This window comes from Sceloporus occidentalis, unplaced genomic scaffold, assembly GCF_023333645.1.
Source record: "Sceloporus occidentalis isolate IW3139 unplaced genomic scaffold, rSceOcc1.0.p SCAF_12, whole genome shotgun sequence".
Classification (NCBI taxonomy): Eukaryota; Metazoa; Chordata; class Lepidosauria; order Squamata; family Phrynosomatidae; genus Sceloporus; species Sceloporus occidentalis.
This window is the reverse complement of record NW_028316992.1, coordinates 20,399,660-20,426,587: the sequence shown is the minus strand read 5'-3', so window position 1 is coordinate 20,426,587 and position 26,928 is coordinate 20,399,660. Positions and strand designations below refer to the sequence as shown.

The following is a 26,928-nucleotide window of genomic DNA, read 5'->3' as shown; positions in this document are numbered from 1 at the left end:
CAAAGCCACCAGACCTGGAAGGGAGCCCTTTCCAACCAGTGCATTAAGCGGACCCCCCCCCCCCCAGTTGTCACCTGGTGTGGCCCACAACCCCCTAGTGATACCCCTGCTGTCAACCATGAGATACCACGATCTGAATGCCTCACCTGACTGCTTGGGCAAGAAAGCCTGCCATCTCAGAAGCTGATAATACTGAATCATTACTGAATCATTAAACGTAATGTTCCAAACCACCGCTACTTAGTCCATTATTGCATTAAGAAAACACAGTATGTGCTGCCTTCCTGAACTTTTGCCAGATTAACAAGATCAACAGAAACAGATGGAAAGCATGATCAGCAGATCCATCCAATAATGGAAAAATGCATCACCCAATAAGAGGAAACAGACACCTTCATGCAGAAATGATGACAGAAGAGTCAAATGATTCCAATCAGATTTCACCCTGTTCTATTATACTTAAGCCCACACTGCACTGTTTTAATTGCAGTTTAAATTTTTTTATTGCAATATGTTTTTAAAATTGTTATTGTGAGCTGTCTTAGGTCCCTTCAGGAAGATTAAGATTAAGATTCTGAGTGTTCTGAGGTAAACAATCACTAGAGCCACACGTTTTGTGAATGTTGTTCATGGTATGGAGGGGGCCAAAGGGAAATGGAGATAATAATGTCATGAAATGAAGGGATGGAAGAATCTAATGGCGACAGTTACAAGTGGTTCATCATAGACCATCCGAAGATATAATTCAGAAAACCAGAGGTAAAGAAGATTATCGCACAGCCAAGTCCTGCCTGGATAGACATGGGATCTAAAACTGAAAGACGGATCCTATCGCACTGCTCTGTGGTCAGTCAATAGGCAGCCCATAAAGTCAGACACGCGTTCTAGAATTTAGGAGAGCTGATTTTAGTAAACTTAAGAGTAATACTGGGGTGATCCCATGGTCAAGAAGACTAAAAGAGAAGGGAGTTCAGGATTGATGGGAGTTTCTCAAAATGCAGATACTGAAGGCCCAATTTCAAACTGTTCCAATGAGAAGGAAAAATGGGAAGTGTCTCAAGAAACCAGGATGGATGACTAAAGAACTTTCAACTGAACTAAGTTTTAAAAGGGAGATGTATAAGAAATGAAAAAAGTGGGAAATCACTAAAGAGGAATTCAAATATCTAGCACGTATAAAGGGTAAAATCAGAAAAGCTAAAGTGCAGAATGAGCTCAGGCTTCCCAGAGAGGTTAAGAACAATAAGGAGGGCTTTGGGGGTATGTCCGTAGCACAAGGAAGAAGGAAATGGTAGACTCATTGCATGGAGAAGATAGAGAAATGCAAACAGGGGACAGAGAAAAGACAGAACTGCTCAACACCTTTCCCCCTCTCAGTCTTCTCACAAAAGGAAAAGGGTGCTCAAAGTGAGGAAAATGGAACAGAGGACACAATAGGGGAAACATAACACATAACAAGGAAAGAGGTAGTACAAGAATATCTGGTTAAGTCTCTGGGAATAGAGAGCCACAATCTAAAACCAAAACCAAGATCAAAAGCCATTATAAATCGAATTGAAGAGCGATTCTAAAAATCAGTTCCTTCGATGCTACTAGCACGGTGGACAAAAAGGAACTGAGAGAAGAGAGCAGAGACACTAGAGGCATATATAGGGTGGGCGGAGCTACCACCAGAAAGTCTTCCCTTGGCCTGTTACAGACAGCCAAAATAAAGCTGCTTCGAGTCACAGTGGAGGTATGGTGTTTCAATGATGCATGCATCCTAAGAGTCCAGAAGCCACACCAAAGCCACGCTTGAGTCCTTAGGGCTGGAGTGTGGCTTTGGTGCGACTTCTGGACTCTTAGGATGCATACATCATTGAAACACCATATCTCCACTGTGACTCGAAGCAGCTTTATTTTGGCTGTCTGTAACAGGCCCTAGTAATTCTAGAAGGTTCCAAATGTCTCTGCACAGGCACAGAAAACCCATTTGTGTGACTCACATAGACCACAACAAAGAACTGAACATTATGCAGAACTACAGCAAGAATTCCATGGATACCAATATAGATCAACGTTGTCTTCTTTTGTGTGTCTGGAGCAACTGTACATGGCCCTCCATTCAAATAATAAAAGACACCTCGATTTTGCAATCTACTTAACTCCTAGAGCTTTGCATGCTCTTTGCTTACATACTGCAGTTACATTTTGCTGCATAGCATTATGCATTCCAGACCGTTTTATGTAATAAATTCTCTTGGAAGAGATATGAGAGCAAGCATTTAGGATTATGATTCTGAGAACAGTAGCTCCATCCATTATCTCCTGCTAATCTGTAAACAAGGGATATTCTACTAACTAATTCATTGAACTGGCAAGGAATGAGACCAGCTGATCTATCAGAAGTGATGGAAAGAAGTAGCAAGAATACATTTGCAACATGGAATCCAATAGGGATGAATACTGGCAAATAATTTTATTTTGACTTAACTAGCCTGTAAAGTCCCAATGAAAGCCGAGGTGTTTATATTCAATGAATTCATTGGTTACTATTCACACTGCTAAAATACACAGCGCACAGCACCTGTTACCTTAGGAAAATTCTATCATAAAACAAGAATTTATATAAAAAGCCAGTGTTAAGAAAATCATGTACAATAGCAACTGTTGAACATTCCAACAATATATTTAATGTTTCAGAAAGGAGCCTATTGAAATAATGTACCTTTGAGCAACTGAAATGTCCATCTTACATTACTTTGCCAGTACAATGACTTTGAATGGTAAGATGCTAAAACACAGAATATATATGATGATCCCAAAAGGCACATCTCTAATTTATAGAGAAATAACTTCATGAGAAGCACAGAGATCTGAGAATTACCTGAAAGCAGTCAAGTATTCTGTGTCTCCCATTGGCAGATCAAGGCCACCAGTAAATGCCATATTAACATTGAAACCAACACCTGGTCCAATGCCAACCTAAGAAAGGGGGGGAGGGAGAGGGAGAAAATAACAGTTTACAGTGTTGGCAAATATTGCTATCTATGGAGCTACCAGAATCCCCCTACTGGTGTGTTTTTTTAGCTCTACTACTGTAGAAAAGATTTTGTATTTCCCTTTAAAAATCCACTGCTTTCTGCCCAACGGGAACAGCATGAATGGCAGAAGTTTCTAAGGCAGAAACTACTTTAATATTTAACAATGTCCATGAAGGCACATGCTGTGATTTGTTAGTCTTCAAGGTGCCACGGCGGACTTTGTTATTTACAAGCAATTCTTCTCATTCTTGCACAGTCAAAGTAAGTCAGTCAAAATAACAGCTTAACGAACATTTCCCAGTTCTTGGAAAGTTTTGCATTTAAAAGCAGTTGACACAGAATTCCTCTATCATGGCTTGCTACAGGCGAGTATTTTGTTAAATGTCATAAAAATTGCATAGCAGACTTAGGGTCTAAAAAACAACAACAAAAGTTTCCCTGTTAGTGATTCCTTCCCTCCGAGCACTAATGTTCCTCTTGAAGATTCAGAATAAACACTTGTGTTCTTCGGCTAAAGCCAATGTCTGAGACGATTTATGATTATGAAATAACTTTCACGTAATCAACTAAAAACTGTACACTAAACAGTAACATATATTAGGAGAATCCTCCTCCCAATCTTCAGATAAAAATATAAATAAAAATGTATTATGCAGAAAGAGCTGCTTGCATATACATGGGATTTTGTTGCCTCTTCCTACCTGCATGCCCCCAACCTTGCATGTGCCTTAAATGTATAATGTAACATTATGACAACTTTTTTAAATGTTAGGGTTGCCTCTGGTTGTGTATACTACTGTGTATACTACAACTTTTACTGATTTCAAGTTACACTCCTACCATAAAATATCTTAAATTAATATGTATACTTTAAGTTTTACAATTTTATTTTTCAAGTTAACTAATAGTATTATACTGCTTGATTTTACTATACATACTTACATTAAGATTTTTTGTTCTTTTGTTTTTTGCTGAACATTTAAAATGTTTTATCTTTATGTTCACCCTGAAATATTTTCTGGGATGAAGCCATAATATATAAAATTTTAAATGAACACTTTAGTAAAAAAATAAAACCCATTGTCACTGTAGCCTTAAGAGTAGCAACTAGTACATATTCCCTCTCAGATACTTATATGGCATGGGCACTTTTGAGGAAATGGGCAGTAATGTTATTATAAAACTCTAGTATTAAGAAACTTTACACAAGTCTTCCTAATAATCAACATCACCTATCACCAACATCACTGTCATATAATATCAATATGTAACAATACTGATAAAAGCTACAAACTAATAATATGCCAATCTCTAGGAACATACATACAATAATTAAGTCTGAGATAATGTTATATAGGAAGGCATTTGTACTTTTAGATTCAAATGAATTCTGGAGGGGATAGTGGTATAGTATGCAAGAACAGTGACAGTGTGTAACTTTTACATAGTACAGACTTTTCTGTTTTCCAAAAAAAGCATTTATATTCTTTGCTATGCACATATTCTTACAGTTTACTTTATCATATGCCGTCTGGTAATTTCACCTTAACTGGCAAAAATTCCAGTTTCAGAAAAAAATATTATTTTCTATTAAAAACACTTTAAGAACCATGTCCATATAAAAAGAACCAACTATGCCAATATTTTACTTTTGATTAGTGCATAATTTATCTGAAAAGTCTTAACTTTACTGGGTTATAGAATCACTCCTTTTTCTACAAGTCATATAATGCAATGCAATGACTTCTGTTATTCCAGAATATTATATCACAGAATTCAAGTTTGTCTTAGCCATCACTATTCCTTCACACTCACAGCTTACATCAGTAAATGGGCAGAGGCAGAGGAGGTATGAATATCATAGCCAGCCTTGCAGATATATGATTGTAACACATTCAACATTTACCTCCTTTTCCATGCGCAAGAAAACTGTTCTTTAAGCAGAGGGTGCCCTCTGCTGGTGGGAAAAACAAGAACTTTAGCAAGGCTAAAAAACCCTGCTGATCTTAAATGCCAACTTTTATTTTTTGATATACTAACCTAAAGTTATTTTAAAAACAAAACAAACAGTGAAGTAGTTCCTTTACCATACCCAAATGTCTTGTTTGCACTTGTTCGCTGCTGCTGATTTGCAGGAAAGGGGGAAAGATGAAAAGTGATTTACTTCTGTTGTGTGTCTTCAAGTTATTTCCAATTTATGGCAACACTAAGGTGATTCTATCATGAGGGTTTCTTGGCAAGGTTTGTTCAGAGGGGGATTGCCTCTGTCTTCACCAGATGCTGAGATGGTGTGATTTATTCAAGGTCATTCAGTGGATTTCTATGGCTGAGAAAGGATTTGGACCCTGGTCTCCAGAGTCATAGTCCAATGTTCAAACAAATACACTACCCTGGCTCCTTGAAAATTGATTGTAGAGTTAAAAACAAAAACAAAACAAAACCCCAGGGTTTTATTGCTCAAGGGATTTCCAAAACCATAAGACAATTATTATTGAAAATGCTGCAAAAATGCATTTATTAATATTATTACCTCATCAGGAGCACCACTGCCTGGGAAGAAGTTTCCATCATCATACCGATGTAGTGAAATATAAAGAACATTCGGATCACTGTAGAAAGCCTGCTGAGTACCATTTCCATGGTGCACATCCTTCAGGGATAAAGATTACATTGTATGAAATGTGTTATTATATACGTGACTACCTGCATTTGACTAATTGCAATCCCAAAACCTCATTTCATAATCATGTTGCAAACAGCCCTGCACCGAGAAAGGCTTAAATTTGAAGGTTAAGGGTATTTATATGCCTATCACACATATCACACCCAACGATTTCACAGAGATCAACTTATGGGGAACTGCTGAAAACCACAGCATTAGTGCAATTCCACAAGTAAGGAAATGCAAATAATTAGACTTAAGCCTTTTTGCTCTGGCTCTCAGAATATTTTGGACTGCAATTCCCCACAGCATCAACCAGTATGGTAATGGTAAAGGATTCTGGGAATCAAAGACAAAAACATCTGAGGTTCAAAGCTTAAGAATCAATGGTCTAAGAAGAAGATTAAAAATAATGGTAAGCATATAAGAATTTCTGAATATAAAGAACTGATATGTATCCACACTGTGTCTATCCTGATCGAGAGAAATACATAAGCCACATACTAGTTATCAACAGAAAAGTAAGCATGAAAGACTGTTGTAACTCTCTTCTACTTATAACACTACTTGCCTTCAGGCATCATCCACTTCATGTATTATACCCCTGTACCAAAAGTCAACACTTTAACACGGATGTCTGAAGGACAAAAGCGTCTACATGAAGAATGAAAGGGACTTTTCCCCATGGATGTGAATGCATAACATGCGGACATCAGAACAAGTGCAACCATGTGAACTTTGAGTGCATTCATCAGTTCAGCCCTCGTGTTCCTTGATCAAGTGAGTACCCCTTCAACCAAGTAATGTGTGAAATTAGCACATGTCTCTTAGAATGCAAATTAGGACAGCATGGAGGAAATTGGGACATCACATTATTGGACAGCATGGAGGAAAGAGCCAACTCTTATGTTCTTTAACTGAGAAGACAGGGCCAACTAGACTCATACATCCAACTGTAGAGGATTTCTATCCTACTTTATAGACAGGATTATAGCATGACCTAAAGAGTAAGATAAAATACATGGCCTGACCAAAAGGAGTCACCATGAAGAATAGGAACAAAAGAAGACAATATTGACAAATAACAAATGATATCCCGATAAGGATCTTTGTCCTGTCATGTCATTTTTCTTTCAAAATGTCATATGCTTTGTCTGTCCACCAGTTTTCTAATAATTAGACAGAAGTTAGATGATAAGTCCAACTTAGTTGAATGGTAGAATAGCAGACAGCTAAGAGAGGTATGGCTACTCCACAACTCAAGGTGGGAAACAAACAGCATGGTGAGCTCAGGACTCACACATTTAGATTTATAATACAATATGTTGCATGAGTCAAGTACTGAAAACAGCATCTGTTTCAATCTTAACAGTTTTTCGTAAGAGGTAAACAGCCGGGTCAAGGTATTGTTTTGCAATGTTCTTTATACTAAAAATCAACAGAAAGCATGGCACAACTGTGAAGGCAATGCAATCCCCAATGGAAGACTGAAGGCATGCAAGGAGAATCTTTTTCAGACCAAGGTAGAATTCTTTTGCAGTTAACTCGCCATGTTGGGCTAAAGACCTCACCTATATATACCCACATATAAATATGCATGCAACCGTTCACACAGATACTTCTTCCCTCTCAGCCCAACCAAGCTGGAGAGTTTTTGTTGAGGTTGCAACTCTTTTCTCTCCTACTACAATCTTCACATAAGTTACCTTTCACTCCACCTCAGAGTCAACTCAGCCTGTCATCTTTCCTCACTAAATTGAGTACCCAGCTTGCCAGGGGCAATTAGCTTACAGTTGTAAACTGCTTACAGCAGGCCTGCACAACATGCAGCCCACTGGAGGATGTTCAGTGGCCCTCAATGATGTGGGCAGGGACGTAGCCAAGGGGGGGGGGTTCTTGGGGTCCAGACCCCCCCTTTCCATTAGAAAAATGAATGGTGTGTGCTGCTGTGCCGCCGCACCCAAGCCCCATTATAATGGTGGCACTTAGTCTTGACCCCCCCCCCCCTTTCTAAAATCCTAGCTACATCCCTGATGTGGGGCAACTTCCCCAAGCCTCCTCTGCAACCCAACCTTTACTCATGAGTAGAGGCTGGACCGCAGGGGAGGAGGAAGAGGGAACACCCCCTCCAAACATTCACTCAATCTCCCTCCTTCACAGCCCAGCCCTGTCCTTGGGATAAAGCTGGGCTATGGAGCAGGGACATCACTGGTTGGTGTCAGCTGGTATGGGGGGACAGTGAACTGCCCTGCACTCCTCCCACTCCTGCGAGGTGGCAGCCTCACAGGGCTGGGAGGGCACCATTTCAATCCCCCCCCTGTGCTCTTCCAATCCTGTGAAGCAGTCTTCATGGGGCTGGAAGGGCACCACCTCAAACCCCACTCCACGCCCTCCCAGCCTCACAGGGTTGGGAGGGCACCCCCACTCCCAATATCCTCTACACCACCTCACACCCACCAAGACCCTCCAAATCCAGACCACCTCCTCACCAATGCCCCCTGAGTCCTCTGAGGAATATGCCAAGCAGTGCTTGGAGGGCACCCTCCCAATGTCCTCTGCATTCGACAGTCTGAACTTAGTAACAAACTAAGAAGTGATAGCCAGTGTGGTTTGCTAATGCTTTAATCGGTCCTCCCAAAAGCAACCAGTTCAGATACTTTGAAAAGCCAAGTGAACTGCTTTAATTCATTTCCTGAGATGTCAGTCAATAAAATTTTGCATTTTGTATCCATGCTGGAGGAGAAATGGACATGTCTAATTCTGTTCTTTTACTCACCCAGTCCACTATAAGTATTTTGTTCACATTCAATCTCTGCTGGAGAAGCTTGGCTGAAATCGCTACCGAGTTAAAATAACAAAAGCCCCTGAAAGATAATAGAATATGTTAGATATAGATGCTTCTTTTAGGATCTTTCTGAGCTAGTCTTGGCTAGTATATAAATTGACCCAGGATTTTAGGGTCCAATTGTTGGGCAGAAATTTTTTGACTTATAGTCAAGTATATATAGTACCTTTCCAGTAGATGCCCAGTTGGTTCCTGCAATAATATCATTCTTGCATCAAGTAAATTTCTGCTTTTTTACTAAACCCTTTGGAGTTTAGCTGATTTCATTCAAACTTGCATATGTGCATGGCTTTAAATTACCTTAACTGTTTTAATTTGTTTTAAACTGTCTTGTTTTGATTAGTTTAATATACTGTACTCTTTAAATCAATATTTACTGTTCTAAATTTAAACTCTTTACCTTTTTACAATTTCCCAAACTAAGATTCTTGCATATAGAACAGGATATAAATATTTTCATATACATTTCTCCGTGGTTTGTTACATTCTCCAAATATCTGCACAAGCAAGACAATTCTGCCTTTTCCTTCAGGCCTTCTGATAAGCACAGAGGATACAGTTTCCTCTCATTTATAGTGCAGAGATATTGTAGTGACTTCTACTTTTCCAAACTGCCTCACTGAAGATGGGAGCACTCATCTCTATGAACAGGCATGCAGAATTCTGTATTCCTGACTATACACTTGTAGGGAGGGTCTGCCATGTTTAGAAAATTTAATAAATGAAATGCCAAGAAGCCATACTGAAGAACAGACATAAAGTAATATTTTGGCAGTACATCCACAGTGCAAAAATCTTCTGAAGCCACAATTAATGATGAGTAATCCCCAGTTAAGGATGAATACCTCAGTCATGCTATCTGTCTATCTATCTATGAGCCACATTGGGTCCCACTCTGGGAGAAAGGCGGCATATGAAATTATATTACATTATATTATAATTTTACATGCCATCATAATATAGTATAGTATAGTATAGTAAAATATAATAAAATTTCAGGAATGAAGTGTGCCAAACATACAGATATTATATGTGAGGTATTACAAAGTGTGCCTTTGAAAAAACAACATTTACATATAAATTGAAATTAGCAAATCAAGGAAGAAGTAGGCAAAAACATGAATGCTTTTTCTTGAGAGAAAACTTACTGAACATGTTATTTCGTCTCCTAATCTAAAACCTACTCCATTATCTACTTGTAATGTTTTAAAATGTTAGTGAAATGATAATATAAAGACACATTCATTTAAGCACTGATTATATGATCCTCACTACTTCAGATGATGAGGTGCTGGTGCTGCAGCATCCAACGGCAGGCCATGGTTCAGACATTCATATCCTCCAACCAGGGGAATGAACAAATAAAGTGAACACAATCAAAGCAGAAACACATACTCACATGGGTGTACTTTCTTCTGCATGGTGACCAGGAGGTCGAACAACAGCAAATCCATTCTATTAAAATGAAACAAAAAACAGTGTGAGAAATTAGGTGCAAAGTCCACATTTATTTCAAAGAGGTTCAGTAACTGTAGTAGAGTTGCTAAATAGTTTCAGATATATACTGGTTCTTTTGTTCATAAAAATTAACTTGGTTGGCAGTAGGGTGGGTAGGGGGAAAATGTAACTCCTACATCTTTTGAAATGAATGCAGATTTATGTCTAGATAGCAAAAGGAGGATTCCTGACAACTCTTCTAAAAATAAACACATTTTGGAATGCTAATGGAATCTGTAATTTGTCCAGTAAAGAATTCACCTTTATCCTAATTTAGATAATAACAACTATTTTAATGGTTTGATAATAGCCATTCCAGCATGTGAAATGGATGTATGTTCAGATTTTATTAGCTATTTAGTAGTTGTGTTGGGATGTTATTTCTGCATTTGTACTCTGGCAAGGTGCAGGTTTGTTTGTTTGCTTTTTATTTCAACCCAAGCTACCCTTTCAGGGTTAAAAAGTCCATTCTTTAGTGCCAATATACTTTCCAAATCTCACAGTTTGCGAAATGAATAAATGCACACTTACAAGATACTATCCTCTGAAATTTGATAAAGCTACTCTTTTGTTCCTGCAGTAGCTTCAAAATACCAACATTTACTTCATGAATCAAAAGTATAGCAAGAATTAGATATAAAATATTTCTGCATATATATATATATATATATATATATATATATATATCAGAAATCATATCAGCCATCACAAATAACATATGCAAAATGTAGCACAAATACAGACTATACATGTGTAGCAGAGAAACAGAATGTCACTAGCTATGGAATAGCATGTTACTAGAATAAATCAATACTGAATAATAAACCAGATACATTTGCCAGTATATTTAAGTCTCAGATCAAACTGAAAATGAGAGGTTGATATTCACTGTGAACAGTCATTCTAGGGAGAGTGAAGAAGTAATCCACCCCCACCCAGGGCAATTAGAGAGAGAGCGAGAGAGAGAGAGAGAGAGAGAGAGAGAGAGAGAGAGAGAGAGCTGCCCACACAGCCTTCCACCACTTTATTTATATCCCACATTTTTCCCAAGCTAGCACTCATGGTGGCTTACAAAATAGAGAAAATTAAAATACATCCAGCAAAAGCAATACAAAAAGTATGATTAGTAACAGTATTAAGCTATCAGTTTATTGTGAAATCAAAGGCTTTCATGGTTGGCATCCATAGTTTTTGTGGGTTTTTCTGATGATGTGGCTGTGTTCTAGAAGAATTTATTCCTGACATTTTTGCCTGCATCTGTGGCTGGCATCTTCAGAGAATGGTGGCATGGGGATGTGTATATATACTGTGTGACCCTTGGCTGAGAGGAAGTGATTTACATGTTTCTCTGTGTGTTGGTCTGTTGGTGAATGGCAAGGCCTCAGGGTGGGAGGATATGCAAGGAGGATTTGTGCCTATTTAATTAGTAATCCAGTATCTGCTGGAAAAACCCCTGACCCTGGGTGATGTTCACTTGCATGTGCTAAGTCTTGATTTTGGTGTTTTTCAGGCCAACCTTTGTTTACTTTCAGGGTTTCTTCTGTCCAACTTCTGTTGGAGTTGTCCAGGTGTTTGTTGAAGCCACTGAAATCCACAAACACCTGGACAACTTCAACAGGAAAGAAGAAGCCCTGAAAGTAAACAAAGTTTGGCTAGCAGTCCTGAAAAACACTAAAATCAAGACTCATCACATGCAAATGAACATTACCCTGGGTCAGGGGGTTTCCCAGCAGACAATGGGTCACTAATTAAATAGATACAAATCCTCCTTGCATATCTCCCACTCTGAGGCCTTGCCATTAACCAACAGACCAACATGCAGATTAACATGTAAATCACTTCCTCTTAACCAAGGGTCACACAGTATACCCCACTCACTTCCATGCCAGCATTCTCTGAAGATGCCAGCCACATATGCAGGCAAAACATTCAAAATAAATTCTTCCAGAACACAGCTACATAGTTCAAAAATACCACAAAAAACTATCAATTTATTCTTTGTTTTAAACTAATTTAATTCCTGTGCCTTCTACATTTTATTATTTTAAAATTTAAAAAACAGTTAAAGTCCTGTTCTTTGCTGTTCTGTGTGACAGACTGCAACTGACTCAGGCATTCTCACATTTATAGAATGAAAAACAAATTATTATTGATATCATACTAACCTTCAGTTCTCCTGTAGCCACTTTAAAAACAAGCTCTATAACACAACCAACAGCAAGACGAGCAGCACTAAATGAATGTACTTCGTTCCAAATTGTATCACTGTCAACCTACATAAAACAGATTCATAAATACAATATAACCACAGTTTTGGATTCTAAAATATTAATTTAGTATGTACTGAATTTTAGAACAAGAATGTTACAGTAGTCCCTTTCCTTACGCAGGGGATCCGTTCTGGACCCCCCCCCCCCGCCGACGCATAAGGGAAAAAATGTGCATGCTTGAGCTCCATTGAAAACAATGGGGTGCATGCATGTGGTGTGGCACAGCGCACATGCCATTGCATAAGCTGAAAGTCGCATATGGCACAGGAACACTGTATTTTAATGTCATAATCCTCGTTGCATGATCATCGATATCTGGAGCTCTTTCATACTGCACAATATACCAGTACAATCCCATTTTAATCCCAATTGTTGTATCCTATGGAATCGTGGGGTTGACAGTTGACCGGAGGGGGGGGGGGCTTTTAGATTCCTCATTGAGAATTCTCCTCTGGGACAAATGACCAAACTACAAATGCCAAGAGGTTTCCACAGGATTCAGCCACTAATCATTCAGTGTGAAAGGGCTCCTGGCTGACCAACTCTTACAAAGATATGGAGTATGCCCAACTATGATGGGTTTAAGTACTGGCATTCCCACTGTATTTTCTGCCTGCTTAATTTTAGTTATGTCCTTCATAACTCTAGTGGTCTCTTTCAAGTTGAAGATCACATTCTTACATAATGCTGCATCTGATAGGCCACAAACATTCTAGAGAAGAGACTGAGAGCAAGGCACAACAAACTACAATTGGCCCCTTTCCTAGGAAGACCTGGCCAACAAGTCTTTTCTTGAAAATATTTTTCCTCTTGAAAAGGAATTATATAGTCCTCCATATCCATGGATTCTTGATTTGTATACATATCCATGGTATCCATATTCATGGATACAGCCCTCCAGTTCCATGGATTCTGTATCAACACATTCAACCATTCACAGCTTGAAAATATCCCCAATAATTTCAAAAAGCAAACATTGATTCTGCCATTTGATATAAGGCATTTATATATGCCATTTTACTATGCCATTGTACATAATGGGACTTGAGCATCCACAGATTTTGGTATCCAAAGTGGAAGGGGTCCTGGAACTAAACCGCACAACTGGCCATGACAAACCAGGGTGGGATTTTCGTGGCTATCCAGGCCTTTCTAAAATAAATAAATATATAAAATGATTGGTCAAACTCATACCATATATGATTTCACTTGTTTTTACTAAATGGAATGTAACTGGATTGTACTTTGTTGTGTAATATTGCATCTATATTGTACATTATAATGGGTGGTGCTTCCTCCCATTAAACAATTGGCTGTATTTTCTTTTCCTGGTATGCATAAGAGTCTTGAAATATATATTTAAAATTTAAAAGCTGTATGTTTTTAATGGAAAATTCAGTGTAGTAAATTTATGTTTCTAAAAACTAGGGTTAATTTAATTTGTAATGCTTATGTTTCTACTAATCTTAAATTGCTGAGAGCTAAACAATATTACAAAATAGAATCTTGCTGTCAAGTGCTGTCCATCAGCCTCAAAGAACGGGAGAATCATGCAAAATCATTACCTATATATATCACATGGCATGAAAGAACTTCTTGTGAAAATAAGAAGCCTGAATGGAAAGGCAAAACCTCCAAAACTGAGTAATCTCACAACTGAAAATACTATTATAATCTATATTATTTATTTACTGAAAATGTACTCAATTACTGTGCACAGGACCTTTCCCAGTGTGTTTATATCTGATTCACCTAGCAGTTCTGTGGTACAAATGTCTTTTATATTACTGAAGTCGATTTTAACCAAACACATGAAGCTCTATTAAATTACCTGGTAGAGACACAAGAAGAAGAAAAAAAACTTACTCCAACACCACCACAAGGAAGCCTGACGAACACTGACGTCAAAGAGCCTAGGGGTGTTAAGAGAGAATAGAACACTGTTCAAAATCCACATTCCATGGCTTTGGGACAAATTTTATAGCACTTTAAAATTCTGCAATGAAAAATGTTTCAACAACATATAGTGAGCTGCATGATGTTAACTACAATACTACATATATTAACTTGCTCTTCTTTGCCTTTGACTCAACAACACCCTTTGTTTTCTGTACACCACCAGGACTCATGTTCCACAGTGTCAACATCATCAGTACTCATGAAGTTGTGCCAGTAATTTGTACTGTTTGGGAATATTTCAGTTAAAGCCTCTGATATTGAAGCTCTTTTTTTTATAAAAAATAAATGTATACTCATCTACAACCCCCTTTTCTTCATCTAACTAGTTGGAAGGTTTTTTTTAAGTAGCACTGGCATTGAGGGGGTGATGACAGAAGACCAGAGAAATACAGAATGTCAGTATCAGTATACTGCAACAGTGTTTGCAGTAAATAATGCAACCAAGCATGAGCTGGGAAAGAGCATCATTTTACTCTGGCTCATTCTAATGCAACCATGTGTGCTTGCCTGCATTAGGCAAGCCTAACAGCAGTTGCCTTCAGAATCTGTCACAGAGTGAGAACTCCCAAACAGGGAGACAAAGGGACAGCAGATAAACATGCCTCACCATCTATTCCCAGCATGTTAAAAAAAACAACACCACAGATCTAGAAGTTCAGCAATCAAAATTTAAATCATATCCAAAATAGAGGGCAATGAAAGAAAAAGTCATTCCTTAATAGACTTTGGAAGAAGCCTTCAAGTGGTCCCTATAAAGTTTTTGTTCACTTATGCAAGGCTCATCTAACCTGGTTGTTTCATTTCACATGTGTATATTGCTAGTTTTGAATAAAAATGTTACTCCAATATATTAAGCTGTTCTTTTTTTCTTTTGTAGTGTAGGGATCTATTTCTGATCTTTCATGTTATTTCTGCCTCTGGTACCAAATTTTCTGTTAAAGAAGAAATGTCCAGGAACACATCTGCTTCATATACCTGTACAATGCAAGACATGAGCTCATGTATATGTTTATTTAAATAGGGCAGTATTGGATAAGCTGCTCTGGAATGGTTATAAAAATATTGCCTGGTGTATATACATTTTATTGTATTGTCATACAAATCCTATTAGTCCCAGCCAGCATGGCCAATAGTTTGGAAGGGAGGCTGCAATCTAAAACAACTGTTGTCTAGAGGGTACCTACCATACTGGGGAGGGCTAGAATATTATTTTTTTTTAAATCACAAATATTAGAATATCCAAATTGGTAACTTGATCTATTAGTGATAATAATTTAATACCACCACAACAGCTGGAAAAACAACAGTGCTTCAGCTGCATGGAGCTCCAATCATGCAGAAGCAGGTCTACACCAGGTTTTATACCTGGTGTGAAATTCAGGCTGAGACTCAAGGTAGTCACCACCTCACTGCCATGGATGCTACTAGTGGTCACTGGCAACCACACAATGCTGACTGGTTCTCTATCTGCTTTAGAATAGTATTATTGCTGTTGTGTGCCTTCAAGTTGTTTCAAATTTACAGTGATTGTAAGGATACACCACATTAACTCTAAGAACAGTATATTACTAACTGATCCATTATGACAAATATGTGGGGGGGGGGGAATAGAGTAGATATATGGGGGAAACTATTTTCCTGTAATGGGGAAAAATACGGAAGTTCTTATTACAAACTATTAATGCTTTCCAAGAAAATAATCACCATTAGAATATTACCTACTTGCTTTGTTCTTGAACTGTGATTAGGCATGATGTTAAAATACATGGCATTTAACAGAGAACAGGTAAAAAAGTGGTAAATTACACCATTATTATTTGATACTGTACAAATCTTGTAACTTAACTCTATAAGCACTTTTACATTTTCTAGAGCATTTAGGAAAACATGTTAAAATTTTCCCAAATCTAAACCAATACACCACACTTCCTATTACCAACTAATTGTCCAATGTCAGCCTATTGTTACCAAATGCACTACATCCCTTATTAATACAATAGTGCCTTCTGGCATAGCATAAAAAGGCTAAATTTACCAGGCAAATAAGTTACCACATTAAAAAAGAAAAAGAAATGAGATCATGAAAAGAAAACCAACTGTTCCTAAAACAATTGGCCCGGTATTAATTATATTTCATTCCTGTAAAAAAAAAAAAAGATAAATTCCTCAGCCCTATGCAGTGGGGTTTACATGTTTTATGTACACTCAAGCTTGTCTCATTCAGATTTTTAAAAGAAAAAAAAAACCAGCTTTGGCATGTTTGGAAAATGACAACTGTAACAGTCACAGGTTACTTTGGAACTGTAACTATAACAAATTAAGTTTTTAAAAATAATTAAGCTTACACAGAACTGGCTTTATAAGCTTTTCCAATACCATATTCAAGGTCCTACCAGCTTTGAAACATGCAATTTCAAATCTTATGAAATCAAATTTCTAGTGCAATATAAGAACTTTCTGTATAATATTTTCTACCTTCCCAGATGTTCCAAGATTATTAAAATTATGCACATTTTGCAGTGCCTGCTTGTGTGAGGTGGCATATTTCAGCATAATATGAGGTGGTGGGGTGGGAGGCACCCGGTGTGCACCCAAGAACTGGGGAAACCTTCCACAGCTGGTTTTCCTGAAACTGAGTTTTAAAACAAGTTTTATTTCCTGCAACAGATGAAATACTGCCAAGTCCAAACTCCATTCCCCTGGCAATACAGTTGGCCTTTCCCTTATGCTGGGATCTGTTCGGGACCCCGCATGTAAGGGAAAAAACATGTACGCTCAAGTCCCATTAGAAGTAATGGGGCTTGTGCCTGCGGGGAGCCGTGGGGCACACACTCCATTACTTCATCCAGGGTGCATCAGCATTTTTTCCAGAGCGGCTTCCAGCATATGCATATAATGTGGGCACAATGTATTTTGTTCCTGCTGAGAAAATATGCAATCAGATTCATACTGCCCTTTAGACAGACTGACTATGAAGACTTCAGATGTCTCTCAGCCCAAAGCACATATTCCTGCATGTAAGCTGGCACACAAACATTTAACCCGACTGTAAAGTGAATTCCTCCTACAGGCCATTCAGAGAAACAAATATTTAATGGCAACTGCTAGTGGAACATTTCACCTGTCCCTCATTATATAGAATATCTGAACAGCAACCTGGGAAGCTGCCTTACACAGAGATAGACTGGTATTGTTAGCACTGACTGGCAGATTCTTTCCAGGATTTCAAGAAAGAATTTTTCCAAGCCTACCTGACGATAATAGAGATTGAACATGAGTTCTTCTGCATGTGAAACCTGTGATCTACCATTAAGCTATAGCCTTTCTCCAATGGTTAAGGATTTATTAATCCATGCTGAGAATAAATTATGTCATTACTTATACCTATATATACACTTTTTATCCAGAGGTGACTTAGAAATGAAGGAGGAACCCACACAGATAGAACAGCTAAAACGTAGGGAACCTGCACACATAGAAGAGCTTTTCAAAACAGACGTTTTGTACATCTGTGTTGTGTGTGCAAACCTTTTCCTAAAAAAACATCAGGAAACATGCTGCTATTGTAGCTTCTATAGACTGAACTGCCCATGAAATATGCAGAATGTTGGACTTGAACTCAAATCAAAAAGTGTAGTTCATATCTGAGTACTGCTAATTTATCCATATAAGTTAAAGATCCCTAATATGCAACTGTGTTGACTGATGTTAAAAAAGCATTACATTCCCTGCTGTACCTAAGAGTTTCTTGCTGTCCAATTTCTGTCTGTTCAGAGGATTGGTGCCATAAAGTAGTGTGTGGGCTTCTGAATGAACAGTCTGTAGCTCTTCTAGAGTTGCTTTTCTTCCACGTATACACTGCCAGAGAAAGGAAAACAATGAAATTGCATTTACTCTAATTAAATGAAATCAGCAGCAATGGGGTGTGGATGTATTGCGACTGAGGTTGTACATAGTATTCTCTTCCAACTAATTGATCTCAGTTGATTTGATAGGTATCCATGTTTTTAAATGAAGTTTTGAATATTTTTTTCTCAAATGAGATCATTTAATACCATGTGTAAAAATAAAATTTCTTCGACTTCAGATACTATTGCACTCTAGCAATAAAAAATCTAAAACAATAATTCTCTGCACCAATTCAATTGCTTCAATAGGACTGACTGTGTCAGACGTATACAGCAAAACTAGAAACAACAGAAAAATAACGAAGTATTGCTTTGACTCAGTGCGGGTTTATAATCACTGTTTGTAAATCTACAGCCATCAGTTCAATAAAAATGTCTGTCTGACATATAATGTTACATAAGGCTCCAGAGCATGGATTTTCAGATGACTGAATAGGGGCTGCAGCCAGTAGGGACATGAAATCTCTGGTGCACACAGCTACAGTATTCACATGTCATGACAAATCATAGGGTTATTTGCTGAAATCTAGCTTGATGAAATACACCAAACTGTCTCCATTAACAAGCCACAGGTTCTTAACAGACCAGAAAACCACAATGTTAAACTCATGATAAACACTGGCTTATGTAAACCATGGCTGACTGTGATGTTTGATCTGCAACTGTGGCTTGTCCCTGGCCTATTTCTCCAGATTCCCATCTTGAAACAGGAACTAACAAAAGAGCTGGGAATGAAATAAATCAGAACGGAAGATTACAAAGCACAGTTTGTTTTGTTTTCTATACCACAAATAATCATTTCAGCAACAAACCATGATTAAGACAATGGCAATGTTTGACCACATCATAATGTGTGAATGTGCTTCACTTATGAGTGTATGCATATAATGTGTAAGTACACCCAGTAAGCAACTCTCTAGATTCTGCCTTGTCCGAAAAGAGGCAAGTGTGTAATATTTTTGCATGCAATAATGGTTTTATTTTGTATAGTATTGCTTTCAGATTCATATAGAAAAGAGATCAATTGGCAATTAAGTTTAAAGAGAGTTTGAATTGCAGGTTGCTCCTGGATTTCCTGTCCAACATTTCCTAACTGGATGAATTAGTGAATTTTGTTCTCTTAAAATCATTTGTTACTGATGTAATATATTGTTTTAATGTTGTTTGTTCTATACTATATTTGTCCTAGTCAACATACAAAATGAAAAGCTTAAAAACAGATCTGGATAATTCAGAAAGAAAGAAAAAATCACACTCATACCTAGTGTACACACTTAATAAAATGAATGGATACAATAACGATGAGGTAGAGGACACCCTTAAGAGTGAAGGTCCACCTAAAAACTCGATGTAAATTTATAGAAACCTGGCATGCTAGGAAAAAAAATTCCATCTCAGTCTTCTTCCTGCTGGGCTCATTTTACAAACAAGAATGAGAGGTTAATATTTACCCTGAATGGTCACTCTAGGAAGGCTAAAGGAACAATTCTTAACTTTTGGGATATTTCCTCAGGCTGGCTGATCAAGGTAGGGGACCAAAATTCCAAAATTCATTACATACACGCAGAGCCATGGGTGAGGATGGATTGTTCATTCAGCCTTCCTAGAATGATCATTCATGGTAGGTGCCAACCTCTCATTCTCAGGAGTGCTGAAGGATCAATCCACAACGACTGGGATATACCCAAGATGAACTCCTTATATACTCATCAGATTTGCAGATGACACCAAATTAGGAGGAATAGCTAATACTCCAGAGGACAGGATCAAAATTAAAAATGACCTTAATAGACTAGAAGGCTGGGCCAAAGCTAACAAAATGAAATTCAACACGGAAAAATGTAAGGTATTGTACTTAGGGCGGAAAAATAAAATGCACAGATATAGGATGGGGGACACCTGGCTGTACAAGACTACACGTGAAAGGGATCTGGGAGTCCAAGTACATCACAAGTTAAAGATGAGTCAACAGTGTGATGCGGCAGCTAAAAAGGCCAATGCAATTTTAGGCTGCATTAAGTATAATGTCTAGATCAAGGGAATTAATAGTGCCAATCTGTTCTGCTCTGGTCAGGTCCCACCTGGAATATTGGCCTGTTACAGACTGTCAAAATAAAGCTGCTTCGGGTCTCTTTGGAGGTATGCTGTTCAAATGATGCATGCATCCTAAGAATCCGGAAGCTGCACCAAAGCTGCACTCCAGTGCTTAGGAACGGAGTGTGGCTTTGGCGCGACCTCCGGACTCTGCATCATTTAAATAGCATACCTCCAAAGAGACCCGAAGCAGCTTTATTTTGGCAGTCTGTAACAGGCCACTGCCACTCTAATCTGCTCTGGTCAGGCCCCGCCTGGAATACTGTGTCCCATTCTGGGCACCACAATTCAAAATGGACATTGAGAAACTGGAGTGTGTCCAAAGGAGGGCGACTAAAATAGCGAAGGGTCTGGAAGCCATGTCTGATGAGGAATGACTCAGAGAGCTGGGGATGTTTAGCCTGGAGAAAGGAACATTGGGTCTTACCTGTGAGATGTTCGTTTTCAGCGATGTAGGTGGAAATATCCTATAACGTGGGTTGATTCCATCTCTTGCTCCGAAATAGGCAGGAAAAACAGACTTGAAGGAGTCACCACCAGAGGGAGCAACCCCCACCATCCCTCAGTCAATATTACAGCCGAGGATAGAAAACAAACTCAGAGAGCATTTAATGCAAATCTAAGTATAATCAATAGAAACTATCATAAAGTCAAAGTAAAAATACTAACTAACAACCACCCTTGCAAAGTCAAGGGAAAACAGCCTCCTCAGTTCTGGGTGGGGAGGATATTTCCACCTACATCGCTGAAAACGAACATCTCACAGGTAAGACCCAATGTTCCTTTTTCCAGCGATGGAGGTGGAAACATCCTATAACGTGGGACTTACCAAAGCTCCCCAAACCAATGGGTGGGTGAACTGAGGCATATCACTTATGTGAGAACCACCAGATGTGTCTTCCAAAGGAAGCCTCTTCTTGATTCAAGTCAACTCAACAGAGGTGGCATGTAAATGTGGAAGATGAAGGCCATGTCATGTCCTACATTTATCTTTGATGGATGTGATTGTTGGTAGTGCAGAGGAAGTAGCTGCACTGTAAATGGAGTGATCAGCAACTGATCACAACAGAGATATCTCAATCTTCTTGTAGCATGTTAAAATGCATCCAAGACAAGCCAGAATTTAATTGTAACAAAAAGATGTTGAAATCACTTTTTGAATCAAGTTATTAGAAATGTTGATTTTGTCATCAGTGACCTGGATTGGGTCAGTCATTTGGTGTATCTGAACCCTTAATATAAACTTGTCAATTTGAATCAGAATTGAGCTGTTAGTAGTTGTGGTTGAAAACAAACACTATTAGTTTTAATTGAAGCCAATTTATATTGTGGAGTAGAGATTGTTGGTCGTATTCATTTTGCTTATTGGGAGTAACAAAATGATTTGCATCGCCCTAAGCTGGCATCTATCATTATTTGGAACTCCATCAGGGGCCAAATCAGACAATCCTTCTCGATTGGCAGCACAACCACTGTTCAAAGGGATTTGAACTTATTTGGTATATGTCAGAACAAGTGATTTATCTGTGCCATTTATTGTTGAAATAGCTAGAGGAACCACTCTAGGCTCCTCGTGTTTATGACAAACTATTAATTGAAGCAGATCAGGCACTGTAGGTGTGCCAGTAACACTAGGTCAGATAACTGAGAACAACCTACCTGCTTGAAGGTGTTCTTCATGGATCTTACCCTTTGTTTGGTCAGGTAGACTCTGGTCAGCAATGCATCTACAACCACTCCAAAGTGTTGTAGCTTCTGAAAAGGAACTAGGTTGTCCTTTTTATGAGTTAGCAGAAAACCTTTTCTGGATAGGAAGGAAAGCACAACTCGACATCTGTTACATCTTATGGAAGAGAAACAGATCTGATCAGGACATTGTGAAGTTATGGGTATACATGACGATCTCACTGTTTTAATGTGTCCCTATCAGTGTAGTGAGTGTCACTGAATAAAACAACAGACTGAATGGTAGACCTTGTATGGAAAAAGCTTTCCCTGGTAAGCAGTGTGTAGATAATTGTGATGAGGTAGGTGGATTGGGATGCAGAAACAACTACAACTAAGAACAGGGACACACAAAATCATGGAGCTGAAGTGCCTCCAGGGTTTTTTGTTTGTTTGTTTGTTTTTAATAAACCAATTGACCCATTTTAGGTCTAGCACCACACTCTAAATTTTGTTTTTGATTGTTTTAAATGTAGAATTAAAGAAGATTGGAACAAGCCTCTTTGTTTTTATAGTTTTTTAATTGTCCCAATATTGATCAGATGTCTTGTGGCTTTTGGTATCAGCCAATGAATCTTTGCTTTCCTGTATCTTGAGGAAGCAATGAAATAGTGATGAGAATGGTATATGTATATGTGAGCAAATTTTTAGAGTTGGGAGGAACCATAGGTCTGGCTGAATTTGTTATGAAAGATGAAAGACAGACTGCAGTCTTCCTCTTATCCTTTAGCACCAGTCAGCCAGGACTGGGGCTATTTGTGTCATTGTTTGACAAGAATTGTCACTGAACATTGTTGTTGTAGGTTCAGGTGAAGCAGTTCCCGGGACTGATGGTAAGGTTGGTAACTAAGCTCAGACTACTGTCTGGCAAACCTATAGTCTCTTGTAAAATAAGTATCTATGGGGGAAAAAGGAGGATTGTACCTGATGAAGGGACCTCATTTTTTATTATTATGTGAAAAAGCAAATGATTTTCCCTTTTCATTAATTTTTTAATCAATATTGGATCCAGTGATTGTTGAAAGAGTATATCACCAATCAAATTATCAAATTTTGTTTAGAACAGGCATCCACATGTCTGTGGTTTAGTTTATTTGTTTGATTTTATTTAAAATCTGCCTCTTGACCAATATTGAGGCTGCCTGTGGCCTTATGTCAAATTGTATTATATCTGGCCTGGCATCAACTGAGAAAGCAGCCATTCTGAGTATTTTATAGGTTGTCTTGATATAATTTTATGTTTATCTGATTATGAGGGATCTCATAAAATCTTTAGCCCACATAAGGTCAGCCCTTGAGAAAATGACATAGTTGAAGCAGCCCTAATTGCCAAGGAGGATGCTGTTTATGATAGTTTATCTGTCATTTTATTAGTGTATGTATATATACATGTATATTGTATATGTATGTGTGTGAAAGAGAGAGGGAATGTATCATAATAATAATAATAATAATAATAATAATAATAATAATATCATAGGAAAGAACCTTTTTTTTTTTAATAAAAGATGGTAAGGTCTTTTTGTTATCCTTAGTCTCAGCCAAGAGACTTTATTCTAAACAATTGGTCTCCAGTAAGAGGTGGAAATGTCAGATTTTGTTTGTAATGGACATCTATGTGTCAATTTCTTTGATCAAATCTGTTGTTGTACTGGGACTAAACCAGTTGTGGTCTTGGAATGTATCAAATCACATTTAGGCTAGTGTCTCCTGACATAGCCACTATCTTAAACCCTTTTTTAATGTTCTGGCAGAACTTTATTTTGACCTCAAGTGTTATTTGTTTGTGTTTTGAACAAGCGCTGTAGGCCACACATAGCTCTAAAAAAAATGAAAACAGGAGAAACAACTTTTATTGAGCATAAACTATGGCAATCACAAGTGGGATCTGCTGATTCCCATAACAAATTGAGGTGAGCTGTAACTATACACAGACACACAGAGCTATTGGATTTGGTCTCACAATAACAATCTATGGAGGCCTTATGACCTTCATAAAATTTGTATGAAAATGGAGTATTTGGTGTTGAAGGCCCAGATTTGGATGGGGGAAAACATCCTTTCCTTGAGGAAGATCAGGATCCTCCAGTTTTAATTGTACAAAGGTGTCATTAAACTCCAATATATTAATTGTCTTATATAATAATACCATAAAAACAAATATAGTAATAATAAAATATTATCAGACCCCCAAAGTCTAAGAGATTTCAGGAGCTTTCAGGAGCTACCAAAGGGCCCTCATTTTTATTTGTATTTGATATATACATAAATATATACATATATATATATTTCAGATCAGATTCCTCTTGTGAGGAATGAACTCCAGTTAATATTTTGTTTTAAGAGAGGCAGACTGGAGCAGAAGCAGCAGGCCTTTCTTCTTTTGACTTGATTTGGTGTCCTTAAAATGGCTGCCACACCTTAAGTTGCAGCTTTGCCTCTTCATTTAAAAAGGGGAGCACAATAAATAAATTGTTTAGGCAAATTTCTCCAAAGGAGTGACTGAAAAATCCAACTAGGGGATGATGTACCTGGCAAATCCTTTTGTTAACCCTCTCTGATCCCTTCAGTCCAAGTGGATCATGGAGGAAGGAGAGGAGGAGGCGGCGGCAGTTGGTTTTGGAAGGAAACTCTCCATTTGCACTTCTGTGCAACTGAGGTCTCTTTTAAACTGGCAATGCAAGCCAGAAACAAACTCTCCATTTGTATTTTTGTGGTGATGTCTGTTTTAAACTGGCAATGCAAGCCAGAAACTCTTTTAAAACTGGCAATGCAAGCCAGAAACAAACTCTCCAGTCATATTTATGAGATAACTGAAATCTCTTTGAAAACTGGCAATGTAAGCCAGAAACAAACTTCTGGAGTAAATCTTAACCCACAAACCTAGGATTAGAAGTAGGATCATCACTCACCTCTTGAAGTCTGTCTTTATCTCTCTCTCACTGCCCAAACCTCTTCCCAGGTTTGATGTCTGCAGTGGAGCGCAATCTGGCCAAGGACAGGTGGTTCTTCCTCCTCCAGCCGCGCCAAGGTCTTTTCAGGTTGTCCATCTCACCGCCCAAACCCCTTCTGGGGATGGTGACTGCGGTGTGGCGCCTTTTGGTTAAGGACAGGGAATATTCCCTCCTCCACCGCACCAATTCCTTTTGGGATGTCCATCTCACTGCACAGACGCCTTCCTGGGGTTGGAGATTGAAGTGGAGCGCATCTGGTCCAGGACAGAGGGATCTCCCTCCTCCAGCCACACCTGGGCTCTCTGGCCCTTCAGCCCCTTCGGCCAGACATGGCTGGGCTATCTTTTTCTTCTTTAATGCTGGAGTTGGGCCTTGTTGCCTCACAGCACAGCAGCTTATGAACTGTCTCTCCCTGCCTGGCTTTGTTTCAGCCGTTAGAGAGGCAAAGGGATAGAGAAAGACTAAAGAAAACATTGCTGTTTTTTGCAGGAGAGAACAGATCATGAATATAAGAAGAATAGAAGAAATATTAGAAGAAATATTAAAGTCTTTAAGATAAAGAAGGAGGAGAAAAGGAAAAACACAGCCTACTCGGAGCGAGGCAGGAAAAAGACTGGGGGATGGTGGGGGTTGCTCCCTCTGGTGGCATTGACTCCTTCAAGTCTGTTTTTCCTGCCTATTTCGGAGCAAGAGATGGAATCAACCCACGTTATAGGATGTTTCCACCTCCATCGCTGGAAAAGAGAAGGTTAAGAGGTGATATGCTAAAATGCTTTTTATGTTGCGCAGCGCATGAGGCAACATGTCGTCGTTTGGCACCAGATTTTCCACCTTCGTGACGGTAGTCAGCAGCTTGTGAGCTGGAGAAACACCTCTCCCTTTCTTAATGCTTTCATTGACAGTTCCTGCATGGCAGAGGGTTGGACTGGATGGCCCTTGTGGTCTCTTTCAACTCTACGATTCTATGATAAGAAGAGCTGCATGTTTCTTTAACTACTCTTTGTAAAATAGTTTGCCCAAAAGCTGTCTGTCCTGACTTAAATTTGTCCATTTTATAAAGCCTGATAAATATTGATGGTTCCTTCTATCCATCTGCTTTACACATTGCCACTTTTCTTTTTCTTTTCTGTACTCTTACCTTGCTCTGGACCTTCCAGACCTAGAGTAACACTTTTCTTAGCAATCTTTTGAAGCTGTCAGGATCAAATAACCTGCTCTTTGTTTTGATCCATAGAAGAATCCTCATCTGAGGCTTCTACATCACTGAAATCCAAATCTTCATCTCTTGACTCTACTTCTGGTACTTTCTCCTTCCAACTCTTTATCTGGAATTTCATTAATTTTGTCTAAATTATTTCTTATATTTAAGGTATCTGTAAGGGAGATATGCTTTAATTTCTCTGTGTATTTTCTTGGTTTCTCTGTAACCTTTTGATTAGGTTCTTAGGTCTGTTCTCTAAATTGGTGCTCTTGAGAAACTTCCTGCCCATCCCAATACATGCTCTATATTCATTAAGTATGCATTGTCATAATTTCTGAAATTCATTGTTGTAAATTTACATTGAGAAATCAATTTCATAAAATTAGTAATTTCATTCAAATTAACTGCAGGTGATATATTTGAATCATTGAAGGTATTTTGAACACTTTCTCCCCATTTCTGTATTAATTAATTCCTTAGCTATTTATTGCAGAGATAATGAGCTTGTTGCTGAACTGCATCACTGAACTCTGCTGGAACAGCATTGACCGAACTGTAAGCCTGTGCCTAAGGCTGAGCCTGGGACAACATCACAGCTAGGTAATTCCAAAACTTTGCCTGACTCTCAGCTGCACAGCTTGAGTTTAAAGAGCACATTTTTTTCTCTGCCTTTCACTAATGCTTCAGTAACTATGGTCTGGCTGTGGCTCAAAATGTGTGTTTTAAAACACAGACTTCTCTGAGTGGCTGAGAATTTCCTTAGATTATGCTCTTCCATTCTGACTAGAAT

At 38.4% G+C, this 26,928-nt stretch overlaps 1 protein-coding gene across 10 annotated transcripts in view; it reads right to left on the bottom strand.

The window, feature by feature from the left end:
- Positions 1-26,928, bottom strand: part of HDAC4 (histone deacetylase 4) — a 144,841-nt gene that overhangs the window by 21,154 nt on the left and 96,759 nt on the right. For 9 of the 10 annotated variants that reach the window (XM_089477887.1, XM_089477885.1, XM_089477884.1 and 6 more), the window contains 7 exons: positions 17,994-18,114; positions 14,164-14,210; positions 12,193-12,300; positions 9,930-9,985; positions 8,462-8,549; positions 5,554-5,673; positions 2,867-2,964 (listed from right to left, as the gene is read on the bottom strand). In XM_089477887.1, coding sequence (XP_089334013.1) covers positions 2,867-2,964; positions 5,554-5,673; positions 8,462-8,549; positions 9,930-9,985; positions 12,193-12,300; positions 14,164-14,210; positions 17,994-18,114 — 638 coding nt within the window. The remainder of the gene's footprint in view (positions 1-2,866; positions 2,965-5,553; positions 5,674-8,461; positions 8,550-9,929; positions 9,986-12,192; positions 12,301-14,163; positions 14,211-17,993; positions 18,115-26,928) is intronic. The other variant, XM_089477892.1, reaches the window with a different exon arrangement.